This window comes from Oryctolagus cuniculus, chromosome 1 (genome assembly GCF_964237555.1).
Source record: "Oryctolagus cuniculus chromosome 1, mOryCun1.1, whole genome shotgun sequence".
NCBI classification, from domain to species: Eukaryota; Metazoa; Chordata; class Mammalia; order Lagomorpha; family Leporidae; genus Oryctolagus; species Oryctolagus cuniculus.
Genome location: NC_091432.1, coordinates 123,133,408 through 123,152,855, shown reverse-complemented (window position 1 = coordinate 123,152,855; position 19,448 = coordinate 123,133,408). Strand labels below are relative to the sequence as shown.

General features: G+C 40.3%; 1 protein-coding gene and 1 long non-coding RNA gene across 5 annotated transcripts in view; one reads left to right on the top strand and one right to left on the bottom strand.

Annotated features, from left to right (window-relative positions):
- Nucleotides 1-17,246, top strand: part of LOC127491502 (uncharacterized) — an 81,190-nt gene extending 63,944 nt beyond the window's left edge. The window contains exon 3 of the long non-coding RNA XR_007920227.2: nt 8,725-17,246. This is a non-coding gene — a long non-coding RNA (uncharacterized lncRNA). The remainder of the gene's footprint in view (nt 1-8,724) is intronic.
- LOC103348895 (uncharacterized) overlaps nt 1-19,448 on the bottom strand; it is a 106,218-nt gene that overhangs the window by 39,455 nt on the left and 47,315 nt on the right. For all 4 annotated transcript variants that reach the window (XR_007920220.2, XM_051847953.2, XM_051847943.2 and 1 more), the window contains exons 15-20: nt 17,061-17,245; nt 9,840-10,001; nt 8,755-8,864; nt 6,771-6,960; nt 5,576-5,687; nt 2,651-2,835 (exon numbers count right to left, since the gene is read on the bottom strand). Coding sequence is in view for 3 of the 4 variants with exons in the window: in XM_051847953.2 (XP_051703913.2) it covers nt 2,651-2,835; nt 5,576-5,687; nt 6,771-6,960; nt 8,755-8,864; nt 9,840-10,001; nt 17,061-17,245 (944 nt within the window). In the remaining variant the exon portion in view is untranslated. The remainder of the gene's footprint in view (nt 1-2,650; nt 2,836-5,575; nt 5,688-6,770; nt 6,961-8,754; nt 8,865-9,839; nt 10,002-17,060; nt 17,246-19,448) is intronic.

Here is a 19,448-nt window from a genome sequence, read left to right as displayed (position 1 = left end):
ATCAGCCCAAGAAGATTCAGCACTGCAAAGCAAACACAAAGGAAAGAAGCAACTGACAGAATGGGAGAAAAATATTTATAAACTATTCAACTGATAAAGATTAATTTCCACGATCTATAAAGAGCTTAAAAACTCAAAAACAACAAAATAAAGAACCAGTTAAGACATGAGCAAAGGACTTCAATAGTCACTTGTCAAAAGATGAAAATTAAATGACCAGCAGACACATGAAAAAATTTTCAGGTTCACTAGCCATCAGGGAAGTGCATAGAAAGCACATTAGGTTTCATCTCACCCCAGTTAGAATGGCTATCATACAACAATGAACAAATGATAAATGTTGGCAAGGATGTGGGAGAAAAGGTACCCTAATCCATTGTTGGAATCCCTTGTTGGTGGGAATGCAAACTACTATAGCCATTCTCAAAGACAGTATAGGAATTCCTGATAAATATTAAAATGGATCTATCATATGATCCAGCCATCCCACTCCTGGGAATTTACCCAAATGAAATGAAATTAGCATATGAAAGGGTTATTTGAACCCCCATGTATACTGCAGCTCAATTCACAATAGCTAAGATAGGGAATCAACACAGATGTCCATCAACTGATCACTCGGTAAGGGAAATGCGGTAGTATACACTATGGAACACTACTCAGCTGTAAAAAGAATGAACTCTTGTCTTTTGCAACACAGTGGATATAACTTGATCATCATGCTTAGTTAAATAAGCCAGTCTCAGACAAATATCCTATGTTTCTCTAATATGTAATAGTTAATAAAGAATTCCAAAAATGTTTAGGAATGAAATAGACATCTTGGGATTTGATTCTGATTTATAGCCCTGTTTATACTTCTATGGAATACTGTTCTTTTTACTTTTTACTTGCTGAATATTATGGTTAGTGGTGCATTAAGCCTGTATTACACAGTGGACTGAAGTTATGTTTTAGCAAAAATTAAAGGAAAAACATAAAAGGGTAGAAGGGGAATGGAGGGATAGAGGAAAGGAGGAAAGTATGGTGATCTTCCAAGAATTGCACCTATGAAATCTGCTGCCCTCATGTTAATAAAAGCTTTTTAAAATGAAGCTGAAACCTTTCTCTGAAACCTCCCGATTGCATTCCATTCTCAAGAATCTTTCATTCCCTGCTGCTCTATCTCCATATCAAGTCCAGAAAGAGAGTAAGTGTGAGAGTTAGGTTCCTAGGACATTTTCCATAAAGTATGCCACTTGTCTCCTCAGTGACCTTAGTCAGAATAAAGTAGTAAGGTTTCTCTTTATTACTTTAGTGAGGGGTGGATGAGGATACTCACAGACTCCACCTACATTCACTGTGAAAGATGCAGTATCTATGAATTTGAATAATATGAATTTGTTCACATCTAGCTTCAAACTCAATACATCAAGAAATTAGCTTGGTGACATACTGAACCCTTAATAAATATACCCCTGAATATATAACACATCAATTTTCAGTGATAAAGGCCCAATCTGTAGCTTCTTTAAAAAAAAAAAAAAAAAAACTTTGAGAGTCAAAGTTACAGAGAGCGGGAAAGGAGGACTTCCATCCATTGGTTTACACCCCAAATGGCTGCAACTGCTGGGGCTGGGCTGATCAGGATCCAGGAGCTTCCTCCAGGTCTCCCACATGGGTGCAGGAGCCCAAGCTTGCTGCTTTTCCAGGCACATTAGCAGGAACCAGACAGAACTGGAGCAGCCAGCACTTGAACCAGCACCCATATGAGATGCCAGCACGGCAGGTGGCGGCTTTACCCGCTACGCCACAATGCTGGCCCCCCAATCTATAGCTTTCATTTCACGAGTTCTGTTAGAATGTAAGGAGTGGCCGGCGCCGCGGCTCAATAGGCTAATCCTCCGCCTTGCAGCGCCGGCACACCAGGTTCTAGTCCCGGTCAGGGTGCTGGATTCTGTCCCGGTTGCCCCTCTTCCAGGCCAGCTCTCTGCTGTGGCCAGGGAGTGCAGTGGAGGATGGCCCAAGTGCTTGGGCCCTGCACCCCATGGGAGACGAGAAGTACCTGGCTCCTGCCATCGGATCAGCGCGGTGCGACGGCCATTGGAGGGTGAACCAACGGCAAAAGGAAGACCTTTCTCTCTCTCTCTCTGTCCACTCTGCCTGTCAAAAAAAAAAAAAAAAAGAATGTAAGGAGTAATATGTGAGAATGAATTTTTATGTTGAAGTCCTGAGAGACAAATAAAATACAGGTGAGATATGTTGAGTGGTATCACTGAGAAGTCTAGATGAAGATGAAATGCTAAGAGACTTGAGGTGAGTGGATGATTCAGGTTCTGAAGGAGCCACAAGGAAAACGTGAGCAGGAGGTGGAATCACAGAGATTCAGACACACAAAGCCCATTCAGATTTCTCTGGGCAGATGCGTGGGTGTCTTTGCTTAAAGCAGTGACATAGACGAGAGTGTCTTTTATCCTCCTGTGTTTGTCTTAGCAATCTAATATACCTAAATGAGGCTTGCATTCATTGCTATAGCATGAACAAAGTTTCTCTGCCAAAGCTAGGGATCATCTATGGACTTCTCCACTTGGGGACAGATTTAGATGAGGAGACTTGACCCCATAAGTTCTGTCACCAAAAGTGGGCGATAGAAAACCAAAATGAGACCTACTACAAGAGGTTTGGGCAGGTTGTCATTCTCACAGACATCTTGAATGAGAGATCCAAAGAGCTGCACTGGCTGTGTGACAGGCAGAGCAGGTTCCTGAGGAGGATCTTCCCAGGTCCTGGAAGGGCCTCGCTGAAACAGCCACTTTCTAAGAGGACGCCTTCTTTGAGCTGGCTGCACATGAGGATCTGAGGAGGAAGTGAGAGGTTTAGGCGCAGAGAAGAATTCACAGGACTGCATTTACAACATTTCCAGATTACAATATTTGTGCTGAAGTGGCTAGAGAGAAACCGCATCATTCATTGTGTAGAAATGTCTACATTCTGAATCTGGCTCACGGCATCCATGCGTGTGAATGGTTTCTGCTTCTTCATCTCCTAGAAACTGGTAGTAAAATCTAAAGTTTGAGCTTCTCCTTCTACAGTGAGACTACATCCCAGATAGTGCTAGCTACTGCTTGTTGCATTGTATCATGAGGTTTTTCGCCTGTAGGGGTGCAACTTTCCTGATTAAACAGTGTGTTCAAGGTCAGAAAAGCTAAAAACCATTTAGTATTCCAATTGACTGGAAGTTGATAATCATTTCCTTTCTTTTTTTAATTTTTTTTTATTTTTTTGCCAGGCAGAGTTAGACAGTGAGTGAGTGAGTAAGAGAGAAAAGAGAGAAAAGATAGAGAGAGAGAGAGAGAAATAAGAGAAGAGGACAGAGTTATAGGCAGTGAGAAAGAGACAGAAAGGTCTTCCTTTCCATTGGTTCACTCCCCTAATGGCCGCTACAGCTGGCACTGCGCCGATCCAAAGCCAAGAGCCGGTTGCTTCCTCCTGGTCTCCCATGCGGGTACAGGGGCTCAAGCACCTGGGCCATCCTCCGCTGCCCTCCTGAGCCACAGCAGAAAGCTGGACTGGAAGAGGAGCAACTGGAACTAGTACCCTGTGCCCCAACTGGGACTAGAACCCCAGGTGCCAGTGCCACAGGCAGAGGATTAGCCAAGTGAGCCACAGCACCAGCAATGATCATTTCCTTTCATTGTCTCCTCCTATGCTGAGAGTTTCTGTCTGGCATTTGGAATGTCCAAGCACTGCCAACGATCTCCCATCACAGCAATCTGCCCGTCCTCACACCATGATGCCTGAGCCCAATTCACAGCCATACTCTGGCTTCCTCACTCTTGACGGCTGGTAACTTCAGGAAACTCCTTAGATGACATTATTCCATCTGTCCAATTGCTGTCCTTCATTGTGTAGAATGATCCTCTATGGTCTTTTTCCTTGTGACATCCAGTTAAGTGAACCAAATAATTTCTAACTGCTCAACAGCCCCAGCTAAAGGAACGCTGCTTCTCAAAGAAAACGCTGCTGAGGTCAAAGTTCCTACTGCTCAGTTATGCATGACTTCTCGAAGTATCTTCACATTTTCTCAAACTACCCTGTTATAGCAAATACTGTGAAAGAGTGAAGGTGTAGCCTGACAGATGACCATGTTTACAAAATGAGATTTAAATACACATCCACTGGGCACTTCAAGGGCATCGTTCTAGATCCTATTCCTATACGTCAACATGTGCAAATGTTTATTTGAAATACATATTAGCATACAGTTTGATCAGTTTTATGCAACCTAGTTTCCCTACTCTTAGGGATACTTAATTAATCAAGCTGCTAGTTGGTTGCAGGCCCATAAATAATCTAAATGTGACCAGAGAGTGTCCAGCTAAGCCTCCCCTGAAGTATTAATAGGAGATAATAGTTATATAAGTGATATACAATTTGGAATCAATGTTATTGCATCCAAAAGAAGTATATACACTGTGAAATTGCCTCTATATATGTGTGTGTATGTGTGTGTGAGAGAAATAAAAATGGCATTGTTTTTAATCCCTCACTTGAGTTCAAGCTGGAGCAATTATCTATACGTATAAGAAAACTTCAAACCATTTAGGAAAAATGGAACAAACTATAATTATTATGTTTTGGTGCCAAGTGTTTTTTCACATTTTTTCACTATACTTGGAAAGAATATATTATGAAAACCTATGCATGAATTTCAAAAATTTTTATCCACCAAAACAAACTGAAATAGTAGTGATGTCTCCAGTACCTGGATTCCTACCACACATGTGGGAGAACTGGATTAATGTTTTTTTTTTTTTTCCCCTGGAGCCAGTTCACTGCTTATGATACTTGCATTTAACACTACAGTATCAGTTCAAAACCCAGATAATCCACTTCTGATCCGACTCCCAGCTAATGTGTCTGAGGAGGCAAAAGTTTGCTCAATTCTTGGGTCCTGCACCCATGTGGAAAACTAGCATGGAGTCCGTGGTTCCTGGCATCAGCCTGGGCCAAATCTGAGCATTGTAGCCATTTGGGGAGAGAACCAGATAATAGAAGGTATCTCTGTGTCTCTCCCTCTCTCAAGGTCACTCTGCCTTTTAAATAAATATTTTTAACAAATTTCCTTGCTTCTAATGTTGGTGCAGGCTGGCTTCATATGCTACGGTCATTTGCAGAGCAAATCAGCACATGGGATCTCTGTGTAGGGCTCTCTATCTGCCCCTCTGCCTCTAAATACAGATGCAGAAAATAAACCCGTTTAAAATTCCATTCATCCATGCACTTTGTGAAGTACATGCATATGGAAGTGACTGCTTCACTTCACTGTTTGTTGCTTAGTTTCCAGCCCTGTGTTTTAGAGCATGACGTCTCTCAACGTGGCCACAAAATCAGGGACTTTGGCTCATCTTTTCCTTTGTCTCACACCAGTATTAAACCTCTGAGATCCATGGGCTAGCCTTTGAAGAAGGAGCAGCTGGGTCCCTGGGCCCTTGGGACATACACTTGACTCCAAAGCAGACCCTCAGTTTTGCTCATGAACCTGGCACTGTTTCTGTCACTTTCTTATCAAAGGAAGTTAAATGTTTCAGGGTACCTGAAGCTCCTTGGCAGTTGTCCTGATGCGCTGCATTTTCTCTTATGGGGGAGGTAACATCTTTTCCAAAAATCCTGAAGCAATGTTCAATCAAAAATTGCACAAGACCAACCTGTAACACAAGGGTCAATATAGAATGTACCTTTTATACTTGGCACCGTTAGAAACCACACTTCATATATGCGTTGTTGACCTAACAAAATGTGGAATTCAGAATTTCAGGAAAATTCAGTATTCACATGAAAGATATATGAACCCATTTTCTCTGTGAAATGATGCCTGTTGTGAGAGTTTGGGGGCATAGATCTTTAAATTCTTCTAATCCATGGACTAACATTTTCAGTTTGCAATTTTCTTATTGTGGGCATTTTTAATCAATGAAGACATATTTACAGATATGACATTTTCAATTACAAGGTTTGGGATGGAAAATGGCAGTGGCATTATAAAATCTGTAAAGCAACCAAAAGACACATGCTTGGGAAATTCAGCTTGTCGGGCAAGAATCCAAAAGCAGAGATTCTCAGTCTTTTCTATGGGTAAGAAAGCAGGCAGCTGGGGGAGAAAACGTCCGCTTGTTCAAGTGCAGTCCCTCCTTGTGCACTGCCCCACCTCACCTCAGCCTTCTACCTTACTTTCTGGATAAGCCTGGCAAAGAACAGAGGTCCAGTTTGTCATGTTGTCACTCCACTGGGATCTTCTGGAATCTTTGACTCATTTTTATGTTCTGCCAGCAGAGGAAACTGGACCAAAAATTACCAGAGCAAAGTAATGGGTGCACCCATACTACAGCAGGCCACTCAGGCAAAGTCATCCAGTTCTTCTATCACTGTAATTACTGCCATTACATAGATGAGGAAACTTGGCCAGGAAACAGTGCTCAGGGTCACACAGCCCCCAGTGGTAACACCCAGAGTTGAACCTTGTTTTGTCTAACACCAAAGCCCAGGTTTGTTTCTATTACACCACATGACTTTTTTCTTTCTGTGTCATATCTTTAATCTGGTGTTTGGACTCTTGGACAGGGAGAGTGAGTCAGTGCTCTCAAGGTGTGCTTAATACCCCACCCTCCCACTAATTCTAGAAGGAGGAATTACTGTCCCTGCAGAGGAGTGTCTACAGTGTGCACTTCAAAATGACCCATCTTAATTAATATACTGAACTTCGGATACATAAAAACAAGCTATGTAATTACCTTTCTCTGCCATTCTGTGTTTCGTTCTGCACTATTGGGAATAGGTGGCCAAAGAAGGCTTGCTGCTATACACAACGACAGGTCAAAACTTGTCTTCTGAAAGGATGATGAATGTTGCGCAATCTTGAATAAGGATCCAAACAGGGATCGTAGGAGATTAACGTTGGGTTTTGGCAGCAGGTTTAAAAGTCTAAACACAGAAAAGTGCACTCTTGAAGCAAAAATTCAACTCCATTTACAGAGAAAAGGAGCAGAATGCTTTGCGTGCCATTGACACAACATCACAATGCTGGAATATGCGGCAGTATGTCTTCAAAACATTTGCTGCAATATTCCAGTAAACCTACAACATCATGTTTTAAATTGGGCAAATATTATTAACATCTAATTTTATAGAAGCAACTTGGAAAACATTGGTTATATTCCACAATTGCCCCTGAAAGCCTCTTGATGACTATAAACAGAAATTAAATAGAAAGGATTCCTTTGCTTATTTATAATAGTAACACAAGATACTGCCTTTGGCAAAGATTATCAATTATCTAATATATTTCTTTTAGGTCTGAATGCATGCAAAGGTGTGTCATTGAATTCAATTCCTGAACCACCTACAGAATTCTCTGGCTAAATGTTACACAAAGGTGCCTATTCAGTTGTTCCTCTAGCACCCGTCTTGAACCAATAGATTTCCTCTTATATCAATGTCATATATTCAGGTTGTATATACAAGTGTCACAGACTTGGGGCTGGTGTTGTGGCATAGTGGGTAAAGATGCTGCCTGTGACACCAGCATCTAACAACAGTGCTGGCTCGTGTCCCAGCTGCTACATTTCTGATCCAGCTCCCTGCTAATGCCCTGGGAAAAACAGCAAAAGATGGCCCAAGTGTTTGGGTCCCTGCACCCACATGGGAGACCCAGATAAAGCTCCTGGCACCTGGCTTCAGCCTGGCCCAATGCTTGCTATTGCAGCCATCTGGGAAGCAAACCAGTTCATGGAAGATTTCTCTTTCTCTCCCTCTCTAACTCTAATTTTAAAAATACATAAGTAAATTTTTTTTAAAAGTGTCAACAATAGCCAAAATTTGGAATCAACCAAAGTGTCCATCATCAGATGAATAAAGAAAATGTGGCATATATACATAATGGAATATTATTTAGCTATAAAAAAAGAATGAATGAAATTTCTACCATTTGCAGCAAAACAGACACAACTGGAGGACATGTTAGGAGACATAAACCAGACATAGAAAGACAAATACCACACGTTCTCCCTTATATGTGGAAGCTAAGATTTTTAAAACAAATGAAAAAAAGAAAAAAAGAAAAAGTAAAGAGATGTATCAGTATTGCTGCAAATATTTACAAAAAACTTTCATACCTTTGTCAGATCAACGTTAAGAATGTTATACTACCATAGTTTAATGATCTGTGATTACTTTAAAATTTACTGTACATGAGTAAAATGGTCAATTTCCATTCAATTATTGTTTATAGCCATTGTCTATATTCCACCAAACTGTGTTTTTTTTTTTTTGCTTTTTACTTCTTAATATTCTTATTTGGTGAAGTATTAAGCATTTTATTGTAATGTAAATTTAAAATGTTATCTCAGAAACTAAAAAAATGAAAGGAGAAGGAAGAAGAGTGGAAGGGAGAAAGGGAGAGAGGGAGAAAGGAAGCGAATGTCAAGTTCTTAGAATTATATGTGTGAATCACATTGAATCTGTTAATGAATTAAAAATTTTTAAAACATTTAAAAAGTTTCAAGGACTCTGTAGTAATGTTAGGATAAAAACAAGAACTCAATGAAAGGGCAAGACTGGCATCTCCTTCTAAGCTGGCCTCCATCTGTGTGACCAAAAGAAATATTTTGAAATAGATCATGATATTAGGAGATAAAACGGTAAAATAGAAGCTGATCTTTAAGAGAATGTTGTTATTTTTATTTTTAGACCCGCCCAGAGTGATCATGGCATCAGCACCTCCGAATCGCTGCTATTTTAGCCTCCTCATCTCCTTCATCCAGAACATGAAGCCAGTTATCATAGAGGGAACCAGTAAACAGGCTTGCAGGGATGTTTTGAAGAAAATCCTTATATAGATAGAAAAAAAAAACACATTATTCTCATGGAGAACATTCATTTAATGACCTACAAAAAAAGAACTTTTAATTGAAGCGTTGAGCTTAGTCCCCAATTTCTTCACAGCCACCAAAACTGAGTACACAGAGCTTACCTACAACTCTTAACTGACTTGATCAAGGAGAAGCACATGCTGGGATTTTCTCTAAGCAAAATGAGAAGAGGAATGCAGGGTCTAAGTAGTGGTGGGAACAAAGTCTCCTCCCATCACCTGGTACTTCCTCTCCTGCGTACATTTTACAAACACTGGATCTGCTGAGGAATCATCCTTACCCCCTATTTTCTTGACAGGAAATAAGCATATATAAGAAATATCCCTGTTTATTTAAGGACTATTGCTTTTAATTTTCAGCAGAAATGTTTGCTCTCAAATGACAGAAGTAGCCACACTTCTGCACACACACACGTACACAGGGAATATGAAAATGTGGACTTCTGACTTGAGCTGTGTTGACTGTGCTTCCTGGGAGAAAATTCTGATCACGGTCTCAGCTCTAAGAAGGTTCTTGCATATGTTATCAAATACTTAACATCATGTCTATGGATAAGCTGAAAACTGGTCCATTTAGGGGCCAGTGGTGTGGAGTAGCAGGGTAAGCCTCTGCCTGCAGTGTCAGCATCCCATACAGGCACCAGTTCGAGTTCTGGCTGCTCCACTTTGAGGCTGAAGGAGAGAATCATCTGTGATGATGAAGGAACATATATGCAACCAATAGGGTTTGAACAACCAAGGCAATAGCTGTCTTCAGTGTGTACTTTGTGATTAGTTTTTCAGAATTGTAATGCCTTAGGCCAATTATTGTTCTTGGGCAATTATCACACTTGATCTTAGCAAGAAGGCCGAGAAGCAATTCTTGAGCAATTATCATGAAGGAAATCAACATGGCATCAACATGGTGCACAGATGATGCTAAAATTTTTCCTACCATTAAGGTAGTTGCAACAACAAAAGCAGATTGTCTCTTCCAGTCCACCTGGTGCCCAGAATTCAGTTTCTCCTTTAGGGCTACACATGATTTCCAATTGCCACGTTTCCTGAATATGCCCTCTGTGCGTGGACCTTTCTGATCAATTAAAAAAAGCATATCCTGTGGGTAAAATAAAGTACATAAAATTACACAACATTTCATAAGAACAGAGCACAAGTATGCCCCCATTACAAAATGCAGCTAGAGCATGCAAGGTTACAGATCTAGAGGAAATGGAATGAAACCAACTATGAAGATTTCATTTGGGTGTCTCTGAATGCATTTGGTACCAATCAGTCACTCCATATCCATTCAATGAAACATCTTAAGTACTCAGTTTAACAGTATCATCCTTACCAGTGAATCTACACTTTTAAATACAATTTCTCTGTTTCAAGGCCTCTATGAAATCACCCTCTTATGAGTGACCATTCTGTACTCATTCTCACAAAATATCAATGATTATCCCCACGTGTGGACATCTGATTGCTAGACCTATATTCCATTTGTTTATTCCCCTTTAGTGAGTGACGACATATCCCATTTCTTTCTGTTAGAATCACAATATCACAATTTCCTTTTAAAACCAGATTGGAACCTAACCTGTCTCCTCTCTGAAATCTTGTCCGATTGTTCTATTCTCACAGGTTTTTCATTTCCCACTGTGCTATTTACACTTCCAGTGCAAAAGGAGAATAGGTAAGAGTCGGGTACCCGAAGGCATTTCAATCAAGTAGGCCACTTCATTCCTCAGTGGTCTCAGCCACAATGAAAAGCATTACTAAGTCTCCTTTTTTAATGTGGTGAGGAGTGGGTGAGGATACTCACAGACTCCTTGTACATACACTGTGAATGATCTAAGTTCCAGTGCAATATCTACCACGTACCTAACATGATGAATTTCTTCACCTCTAGCTTAAAGCTCCCTATATCAAGAAGTGAGCTTGATGGCATTCTAGACTCTCAATAAAAGTACCACTGAATATACATTACACCAGTGTTCAGTGATAAAGGCTCAATCTGTAGCTTTCATTAACAAGTTCTGTTAGGATGTAAAGGATAACAATCAAGAGGATAAATTTTATGTTGAAGTCCTGGAGAGACAAGTGAAATACTTGTGATATGTTTAATGGTAACACTGAGAAGGCTAGATGAAGAGGAAACGGAGTCTTGAAATTAGTGGAGGGTCAAGTTCTGAAGATGATAAAGGGGGAAGCAGACTCACAGAGATTCAGACAAACAGAGCCCATAACAATTTCTCCCTAAAGATGTATGGGAATCTTTGCTGAAACCAAAGATGACAGTATGTGCTTCCTGTTGTGTTTGCTTTATCACACTACAGTACCTAAACGGGACTTTGGTCATTGCAGCGATGTGAACAAAGTTTCTCGGCCAAAGCTGATGGCTATCTAAAGATTTCTCAACTTGGAACAGTTCTGGATGAGGAGATTTGACCCCTAGAAGTTCAGTCACAAAGTTGGGCTCTAGGAAAACAAAATGGCCTGTGGAGAGCCAAAATGGTAGAAGAGTGAGGGCGCGCACTGATAGTCCAGGAAAAGATAGTTTAATAAAAGTGGAGTTACTGTAGTTTTGGGGAAAGGCTCGGGAAAAAAATTAAAGAGGAAACACTTCTAGATCTAGTGGATGTGACATGGAGGACCTACAAGGAGAGCAAGGACATCCACAGCTCGGGAGCCCAGCCATGGAGTCTACGCACCAGCACTGGAAGGGTAGGTGAGGTGAAACCTTTGTAGCCCGAGACATTGGTGGGGAAATGGCAGAAAGAGCCTAGAGGGAGTCTTGAAGCCCCACTGGGGAAAGTTCACCAGGCTAACTAGAGGAGAGAAAAAAATAAATAAAAGGGACCAGCATGGACATGAGCCTCTCTCTCCACTCACCTTACAAAGGCAGGCAAGACAAAGAGCAGGCGCCATTTTGGACATACATAAAGTGGTGCCCGCCATTAACCAAGCAGAAAAACCTGGCTCTGGTGGGGAGAAATAACAGGAGGTTAGGACCTAGTGAAGGTGTGGAGCTAAGGAACTCAGACTGTGAAAATCTGAGGGTGGGCGAGAGAACTCATGGAGTACACAAACTCAGTAACCTTGGCAACCCGGTGGGAGACTGCAGGGAAATTTGAGATCTCACAGAGGACTGCATAGACCCTTTGTGTGGTTCTTGGGGCAGAGAAGACAAATATTATACCCACAGGGGCCAGATTTCATACATTGACTACCCACAATTCCACTCAGCTGTGCAGAATTACTTCCCTTCTGAGTTAAAAAAAAAAAAAGAGCAAATCAGAGCACATGCATGAGAGAGAAAAACCTGGTGAGTCACTTTTGGCACACCCTTAACCCTGAAGAACCAAACAGAGCTCTCTGGCCACACCCATAACATGACTCTAAGGATCCATCAAAAGCAGACAGTCCACTTAATCTAGAGTCATACTACAATAAGAAAAACCACTACAGCGAAGAAACCAAAGAATATCTCCACAATGCCAAGCAAAAATCACAGAAACGAAGGAAACAAGAGCAAGGAAGACACTATGACATCCCCAAATGAAAAAGACACCACAATTCAAGATTATGAAGATAATGAGATAGAAGAAATGCAAGAAACGGATCTCAAAAAATTGATAAGAACATCAAGAAGTTCACAAAAACAAATACTTGAATTACAGAAATCCTTACTGGACAGGATAGAAAACCTCTCTCCTGAAAATGAAATCCTACGGAGGAATCAAAATGAAATGAAGGAACTAGTGGAACATGAAACTGTGATAGTGAAGAGAAATCAATGAAATGAAGAATTCAATAGATCAAATGACAAACACATTAGAGAGCCTTAAAAACAGAATGAGTGAATATTGGACTTAGAAGACAGAGCACAGGAAAGTATACAGTCAAACCAAAGAAAAGAAGAGGAAATTAGAAATCTAAAAAATATTATCGGGAATATACAGGATACTATTAAAAAACCCAACATTCGGGTTCTAGGAGTTTCTGAAGGTATGGAGAGAGAGAAAGGATTAGAAGGCCTTTAAGTGAGATACTAGCAGAGATCTTCCCTGGTTTGGAGGACAGAGAAATCCTAGTACAGGAAGCTCATAGAACCCCTAATTAACATGACCAAAAGAGATCCTCACCATGACACATTGTAATTAAACTCACCACAGTGAAACATAAAAGATCCTAAAATGTGCAAGAGAGAAACGTCAGATTACTCTCAGAGGATCTCCAATTAGACTCACAGCAGACTTCTCATCAGAAACCCTACAGGCTAGGAGGGAATGGCAAGACATAGCCCAGGCACTGAGAGAGAAAAACTGCCAGCCCAGAATATTATAACCTGCAAAGCTCTCATTTGTGAATGAAGGTGAAATAAAGACCTTTCATAGCAAACAGAAATTGAAAGAATTTGCCACCACTCATCCAGCCCTGCAAAAGATGCTTAAAGATGTGCTACACACAGAAACATAGAAACACAGCCATCGATATGAAAGAAGGTAAAGGAAGAAAACCTCCCAGTAAAAGGTCACAGGAAGCTCAAAGCATATACTAGAAAATATCTTTGGGAAAATCGCAGGGCAAAGTTACTACTTATCAAAAGTCACACTGAACGTTAATGGCCTCAACTCTCCAGTTAAAAGACACAGACTGGCTGAATGGATTAAGGAACAAAACCCATCTATTTGCTGCCTACAAGAAACACATCATTCTAAAAAGATGCATGCAGACTGAAAGTGAAAGGTTGGAAAGATATTCCATGGCCAAGGTGTACCCATCTTAATATCAGACAATTAAACTTTAACACAAAATCTGTTAAGAGAGACAAAGAGGGACACTATATAATGATTAAGGGTTCAATTCAACAGGAATATGTAACTATTATAAATGTATATGCACCTAATTACAGGGCACCGGTTTATTTAAAAGATATGTTAAGGGACTTAAAGGGAGACTTAGATCCCAATACAATAGTACTGGGGGATTTCAATACTCCACTCTCAGAAATAGACATATCAATTGGACAGAATATCAACAAGGGAACAGCAGAGTTAATCGACACTATTGCCCAAATGGATCTAACAGATATCTACAGAACTTTTCATCCTACAGTTAAAGAATTTACATTCTTCTCAGCAGTACATGGAACCTTCTCTAGGATCGACCACATACTAGGCCATAAAGCAAGTCTCAGCAAATTCAAAAGAATTAGAATCATATCATGCAGCTTCTCAGACCACAGCAGAATGAAGTTGGAAATTAGCAACTCAGGAATCTCTAGGGAGTATGCAAACACATGGAGACTGAACAACATGCTCCTGAATGAACACTGTGTCACAGGAAAAATCAAAAACAATCTTGAAGTAAATGAGGATAACAACACAACATATCATAAAAGCAGTGTTGAGAGGAAAGTTTATAGCAATAGGTGCCTACATCAAGAAATTGGAAAGGCACTAAATAAAGGAGCTTTCAATGCATTAAAGGATATAGAAAGACTGAAGCAAACCAGACCCAAATCTAGTAGGAGAAGAGAAATAATTTTTTTTGACAGGCAGAATGGATAGTGAGAGAGACAGAGAGAAAGGTCTTCCTTTGCCGTTGGTTCACCCTCCAATGGCCACCGCGGCTAGCACACTGCACTGATCCAAAGGCAGGAGCCAGGTGCTTCTCCTGGTCTCCCATGGGGTTCAGGGCCCAAGAACTTGGGCCATCCTCCACTGCACTCCATGGCCACAGCAGAGAGCTTGCCTGGAAGAGGGGCAACCGGGACAGAATCTGGCACCCCAACCGGGACTAGAACCTGGGGTGCCAGTGCTGCAAGGCGGAGGATTAGCCTATATAACCACAGTGCCAGCGAGAAGAGAAATAATTAAAATCGGAGAAGAAATCAACAGGATTGAATAAAAAAATTTCAAAAAATCAGCCAAACAAGAGGCTGGTTTTTTAGAAAAAAAAAAAAGAATAAAATTGACACACAGTTGACCCAATTAACTAAAAAAAGAAGAGACCCAAATCAATAAAATCAGATATGAAAAATAAAATGTAACAACAGACACCACAGAAATAAAAAGAATCATCAGAAATTACTACAAAGTGTTGTATGCCAGCAAACAGGGAAATCTATCAGAAATGGATAGATTCCTGGACACACGCAATCTACCTAAATTGAACCAGGAACACATAGAAAACCTAAACAGACCCATAACTGAGACAGAAATTGAAACAGTAATAAAGGCCCTCCCAACAAAGAAAAGCCCAGGATCAGATGGATTCACTGCTGAATACTACCAGACATTTAAAGAAGCACTAACTCCAATTCTTCTCTAACTATTCAGAACAATCAAAAAAGAGTGAATCCTCCCAAATTCTTTCTATGAAGCCAGCATCACCTTAATCCCTAAGCTGGAGAAAGATCCAGCATTGTAAGAAAATTACAGACCAATATACCTGAAGAAAATAGACACAAAAATCCTCAACCAATTCCTGGAACAAGGACAGTCTATTCAGTAAACGGAGCTGGGAAAATTGGATTTCCATGTGCAGAAGCATGAAGCAAGACCCCTACCTTACACCTTACACAAAAATCCACTCAACATGGATTAAAGACCTAAATCTACGACCTGTCACCCTCAAAGTATTAGAGAACATTGGAGAAACCCTGCAAGATATTGGCACCGGCAAAGACTTCTTGGAAAAGACCTCAGAAGCACAGGCAGTCAAAGACAAAATTAACATTTGGGATTGCATCAAATTGAGAAGTTTCTGTACTGCAAAAGAAACAGTCAGGAAAGTGAAGAGGCAACCAACAGAATGGGAAAAGATATTTGCAAACTATGTAACAGATAAAGGGTTGATAACCAGAAATCTACAAAAGATCAAGAAACTCCACAACAACAAAACATACAACCCACTTAAGAGATAGGCCAAGGACCTTAATAGACATTTTTCAAAAGAGGAAATCCAAATGGCCAACAGGCACATGAAAAAATGTTCAAGATCACTAGCAATCAGGGAAATGCAAATCAAAACCACAATGAGGTTTCACCTCACCCGGGTTAGAATGGCTCACATACAGAAATCTACCAACAACAGATGCTGGCAAGGATGTGGGGGAAAAGGGACACTAACCCACTGTTGGTGGGAATGCAAACTGGTTAAGCCACTATGGAAGTCAGTCTGGAGATCCCTCAGAAACCTGAATATAACTCTACCATACAACCCAGCCATCCCACTCCTTGGAATTTACCCAAAGCAAATTAAATTGGCAAACAAACAAGCTGTCTGCACATTAATGTTTATTGCAGCTCAACCCAAATGCCCATCAACAGTAGACTGGATAAAGAAATTATGGGACATGTACTCTATAGAATACTATACAGCAGTCAAAAACAATGAAATCCGGTCATTTGCGACAAAATGGAGTAATCTGGAACACATCATGCTGAGTGAAATAAGCCAGTCCCAAAGGGACAAATATCATATGTTCTCCCTGATCGGTGACAACTAACCAAGCACCTAAAAGGAAACCTGTTGAAGTGAAATGGACGCTATAAGAAACAGTGACTTGATCAGCATAGCCCTGACTGTTGATGAACAACTTAATACTTTATCCCTTTTAGTATTTTTTTTCTACTTAATACTATTGGTTGAACTCTGTAATTAATACACAATTATTCTTAGGTGTTTAAATTTAACTGAAAAGTGATCCCTGTTAAATATAAGAGTGGGAATAAGAGAGGGAAGAGATGTACAATTTGGGACATGCTCAGTCGGACTTGCCCCAAATGGTAGAGTTAGAAACGTGCCAGGGATTCCAATTCAATCCCATCAAGGAGGCATGTACCAATGCCATCTCACTAGTCCAAGTAATCAGTTTCTTTTCACAGTTTATCATAATGATAGGTCTAAGAGTCAAAGGGATCACATAAGCAAGACTAGTGTCTGCTAATACTGATAGAATAAAAAAGGGAGAGAACGATCCACCCATGTGAGGGACCTGAAAGAAGCTCCTGGATGCTGGATTTGGCCTGGCTCAGCCCCAGCCACTGCAGTTGTTTGGGGGAGTGAACCAGCAGATGGAACATCTCTCTCTCTCTCTCTCTCTCTCTCTAATTCTGCCTTTAAAATAAAATCTTTTTTAAAACAAAAGTAAAATGAGACCTACCACAAGAGGTTTTGGCAGGTTGTCATTCTCACAAACATCTTGAATGAGAGATCCGAAGAGCTGAACTGGTTGGGGTGTGGGCTGGGCAGGCTCTTGGGTCAGGTTGTCCAATCTTCTGTAATGGCCCTGCCAAAACAGCCACTTTCTACGAGAATGCCCTCTTTGAGTTGGCTTCACGTGAGGATCTGAGGAAGAAGTGTAATGATTACACATAGAGTTGAATTCACAGATGTTCATTTTCAAAATTTTCAGGTTATAACATGTGTGTTGAAGAGGCTAGAAAGAAACTATATCATTCATTGTATAGAAATGTCTACATTCTGAAATTGGCTCATGGCCCCCTTGTGGTGTGAATGGGTTCTGTGCTTCCTCATCTCCTAGAAACCGGTAGTAAAATCTAGGTTGAATATATCATGTAAAATTCCTCAGTGGGAATACTCACTAGATATAGGGCTAGCTACATCGTGTTGCATTGTGTCATGAGGTTTTAAACTTGTAGAGGTACAAGTTTCCTGATTAACAGGAACAGCATGTTCAATGTTGGAAAGGCTAAAGTTGGTATGCCAATCAATTGGAAGTTGATCATCTCCTTCCATAGTCAGATTCCTCCCATACTGAGATTTCCTGTTTGGCAATGGGAATGTCCAACCACAGCCAGTTGTCTCCCTCACAGAAATTTGCCCAACCCCATACAAGCTGCCTGAGCCCAACTCAGAGCCATACTTTGGGCCCTCACTCTGGGGGGTTGGCAACTTCAGGCACTTTGATGGATGACCTGATTCCACTTCTCCAGTTGGTCTCCTTGGTTGTGTGGAATGATCCTCTATGGCCATCTGACATCCAACCAAGTGGACCAAAATGATTTCTAACTGCTCAGCAACACCTGCCAGATGAATTCTGATCAAGAGTTGTTTTCCAAGTAAAGGTGATCAGCAATAAGCAGCTGGTTTCAAAGTAACTACCACTCAGCTATGCAGGCCTTCTCAATAAGGTATCTTAACATTTTCTCAAATCATTCTCTTATATAAAATACTGTAGAAGTCAACCAAGGAGCTAAGATTTACCCTGATAGACAAATATAACAAAAAATATGTTATGGTATAAACAGAAAGGTAAGATCAAATAGGTATTTTGTGGACAAGTTTTCTCAGATATGTCTAAGGAAGTTCCAAAAGTTAGTGGAAATGTAACTCAAACAACTTTAGTTTCATGAAAACATTTTAAAATGTAGGCATATTTTTAGATGAATTATATTTTTGTAAGCTGTGTTGCACCATAATAAACTTAAACTAATGTATTATAATTTGTCTCAACAGGATAGTTTGAAACACTTGGAAGTATAAGATATCTTTATCTGGCTAATATTGAAGCACTAACATCCAGTTTATGTTGAAGCATGTGTGAAAGCTGGTGAACTGACAACTCCTTTTGAGAAGTGACAGCATGATGTTGATGATGAAGGCTGCAACAATATACAATCTGTGGATGGTATATTGTGGCTCATGCCCTAGTGGAAGAGAACGGACTAGCGACAGCAGAAACTTTAGAAACCACCACTGACTTCTCAGAAGGTTCCACTTTCACAATCATGCCTGAAAAGTTAGTGATGAACTGAAGACCAATGACCTGAAATCATGATCAAAAGTGGTTTATCTCAGTGGAATGAGTCCCATGATCATCCCTTTGTCAGAAATTCGGTTGTTACTGGATGGAATGTGAAGACATAATTCAAACTCAGAGAAAGCCTGCAGACATTATGAGAAAACAGTCTTCAGCATACTGATAAAGGAAGCGAAGGAAAAGGAAATCCAAAGTGGGATGGAGATGCAAATTTATGGAAATTAGAAAATAGAAGACAGCAGGGCGGGCCCATAGCACGTGTGGCCATCTTCCCTGACTTGTGCCTTCTCATCAGTCACTGTGCCTGGCACTGGGTGGGACCCCAGAGGTTGCTACATTTTCTCTAGCAAAAGAAAAACAAGAAGTTGTCTTAGTATATTCTCAGGTTCCAGACTCAGTTCAACTTCTGATGTTGGTACAAAAAATTAAATCCATGCATTGTTTCTTCATAACACGTATCTTTGTAATTTTTTTTCAAACTTCATGGGAAAATATTATCAAACTATATATAATAACTAAACTTGAATTTAAAAATTTTTGACCAAAATTGATATTTTTAACTCCATATTTACAATTTTATTGTTAACTTTATACCATCATTGCATGAAATATTTGAAGCCCCTTTTGATAAATGGAAGGAAAAAGTAAGATGAATGGAATCAGCTGGAAACTTGGAAAGCACTCGGTGTTCAACTGGGAAGCAATCATTGGAGATCATGAAGCTTACAACGTTGTCTTAATTTATAGAACCTTGTGTCCAATTCTCTA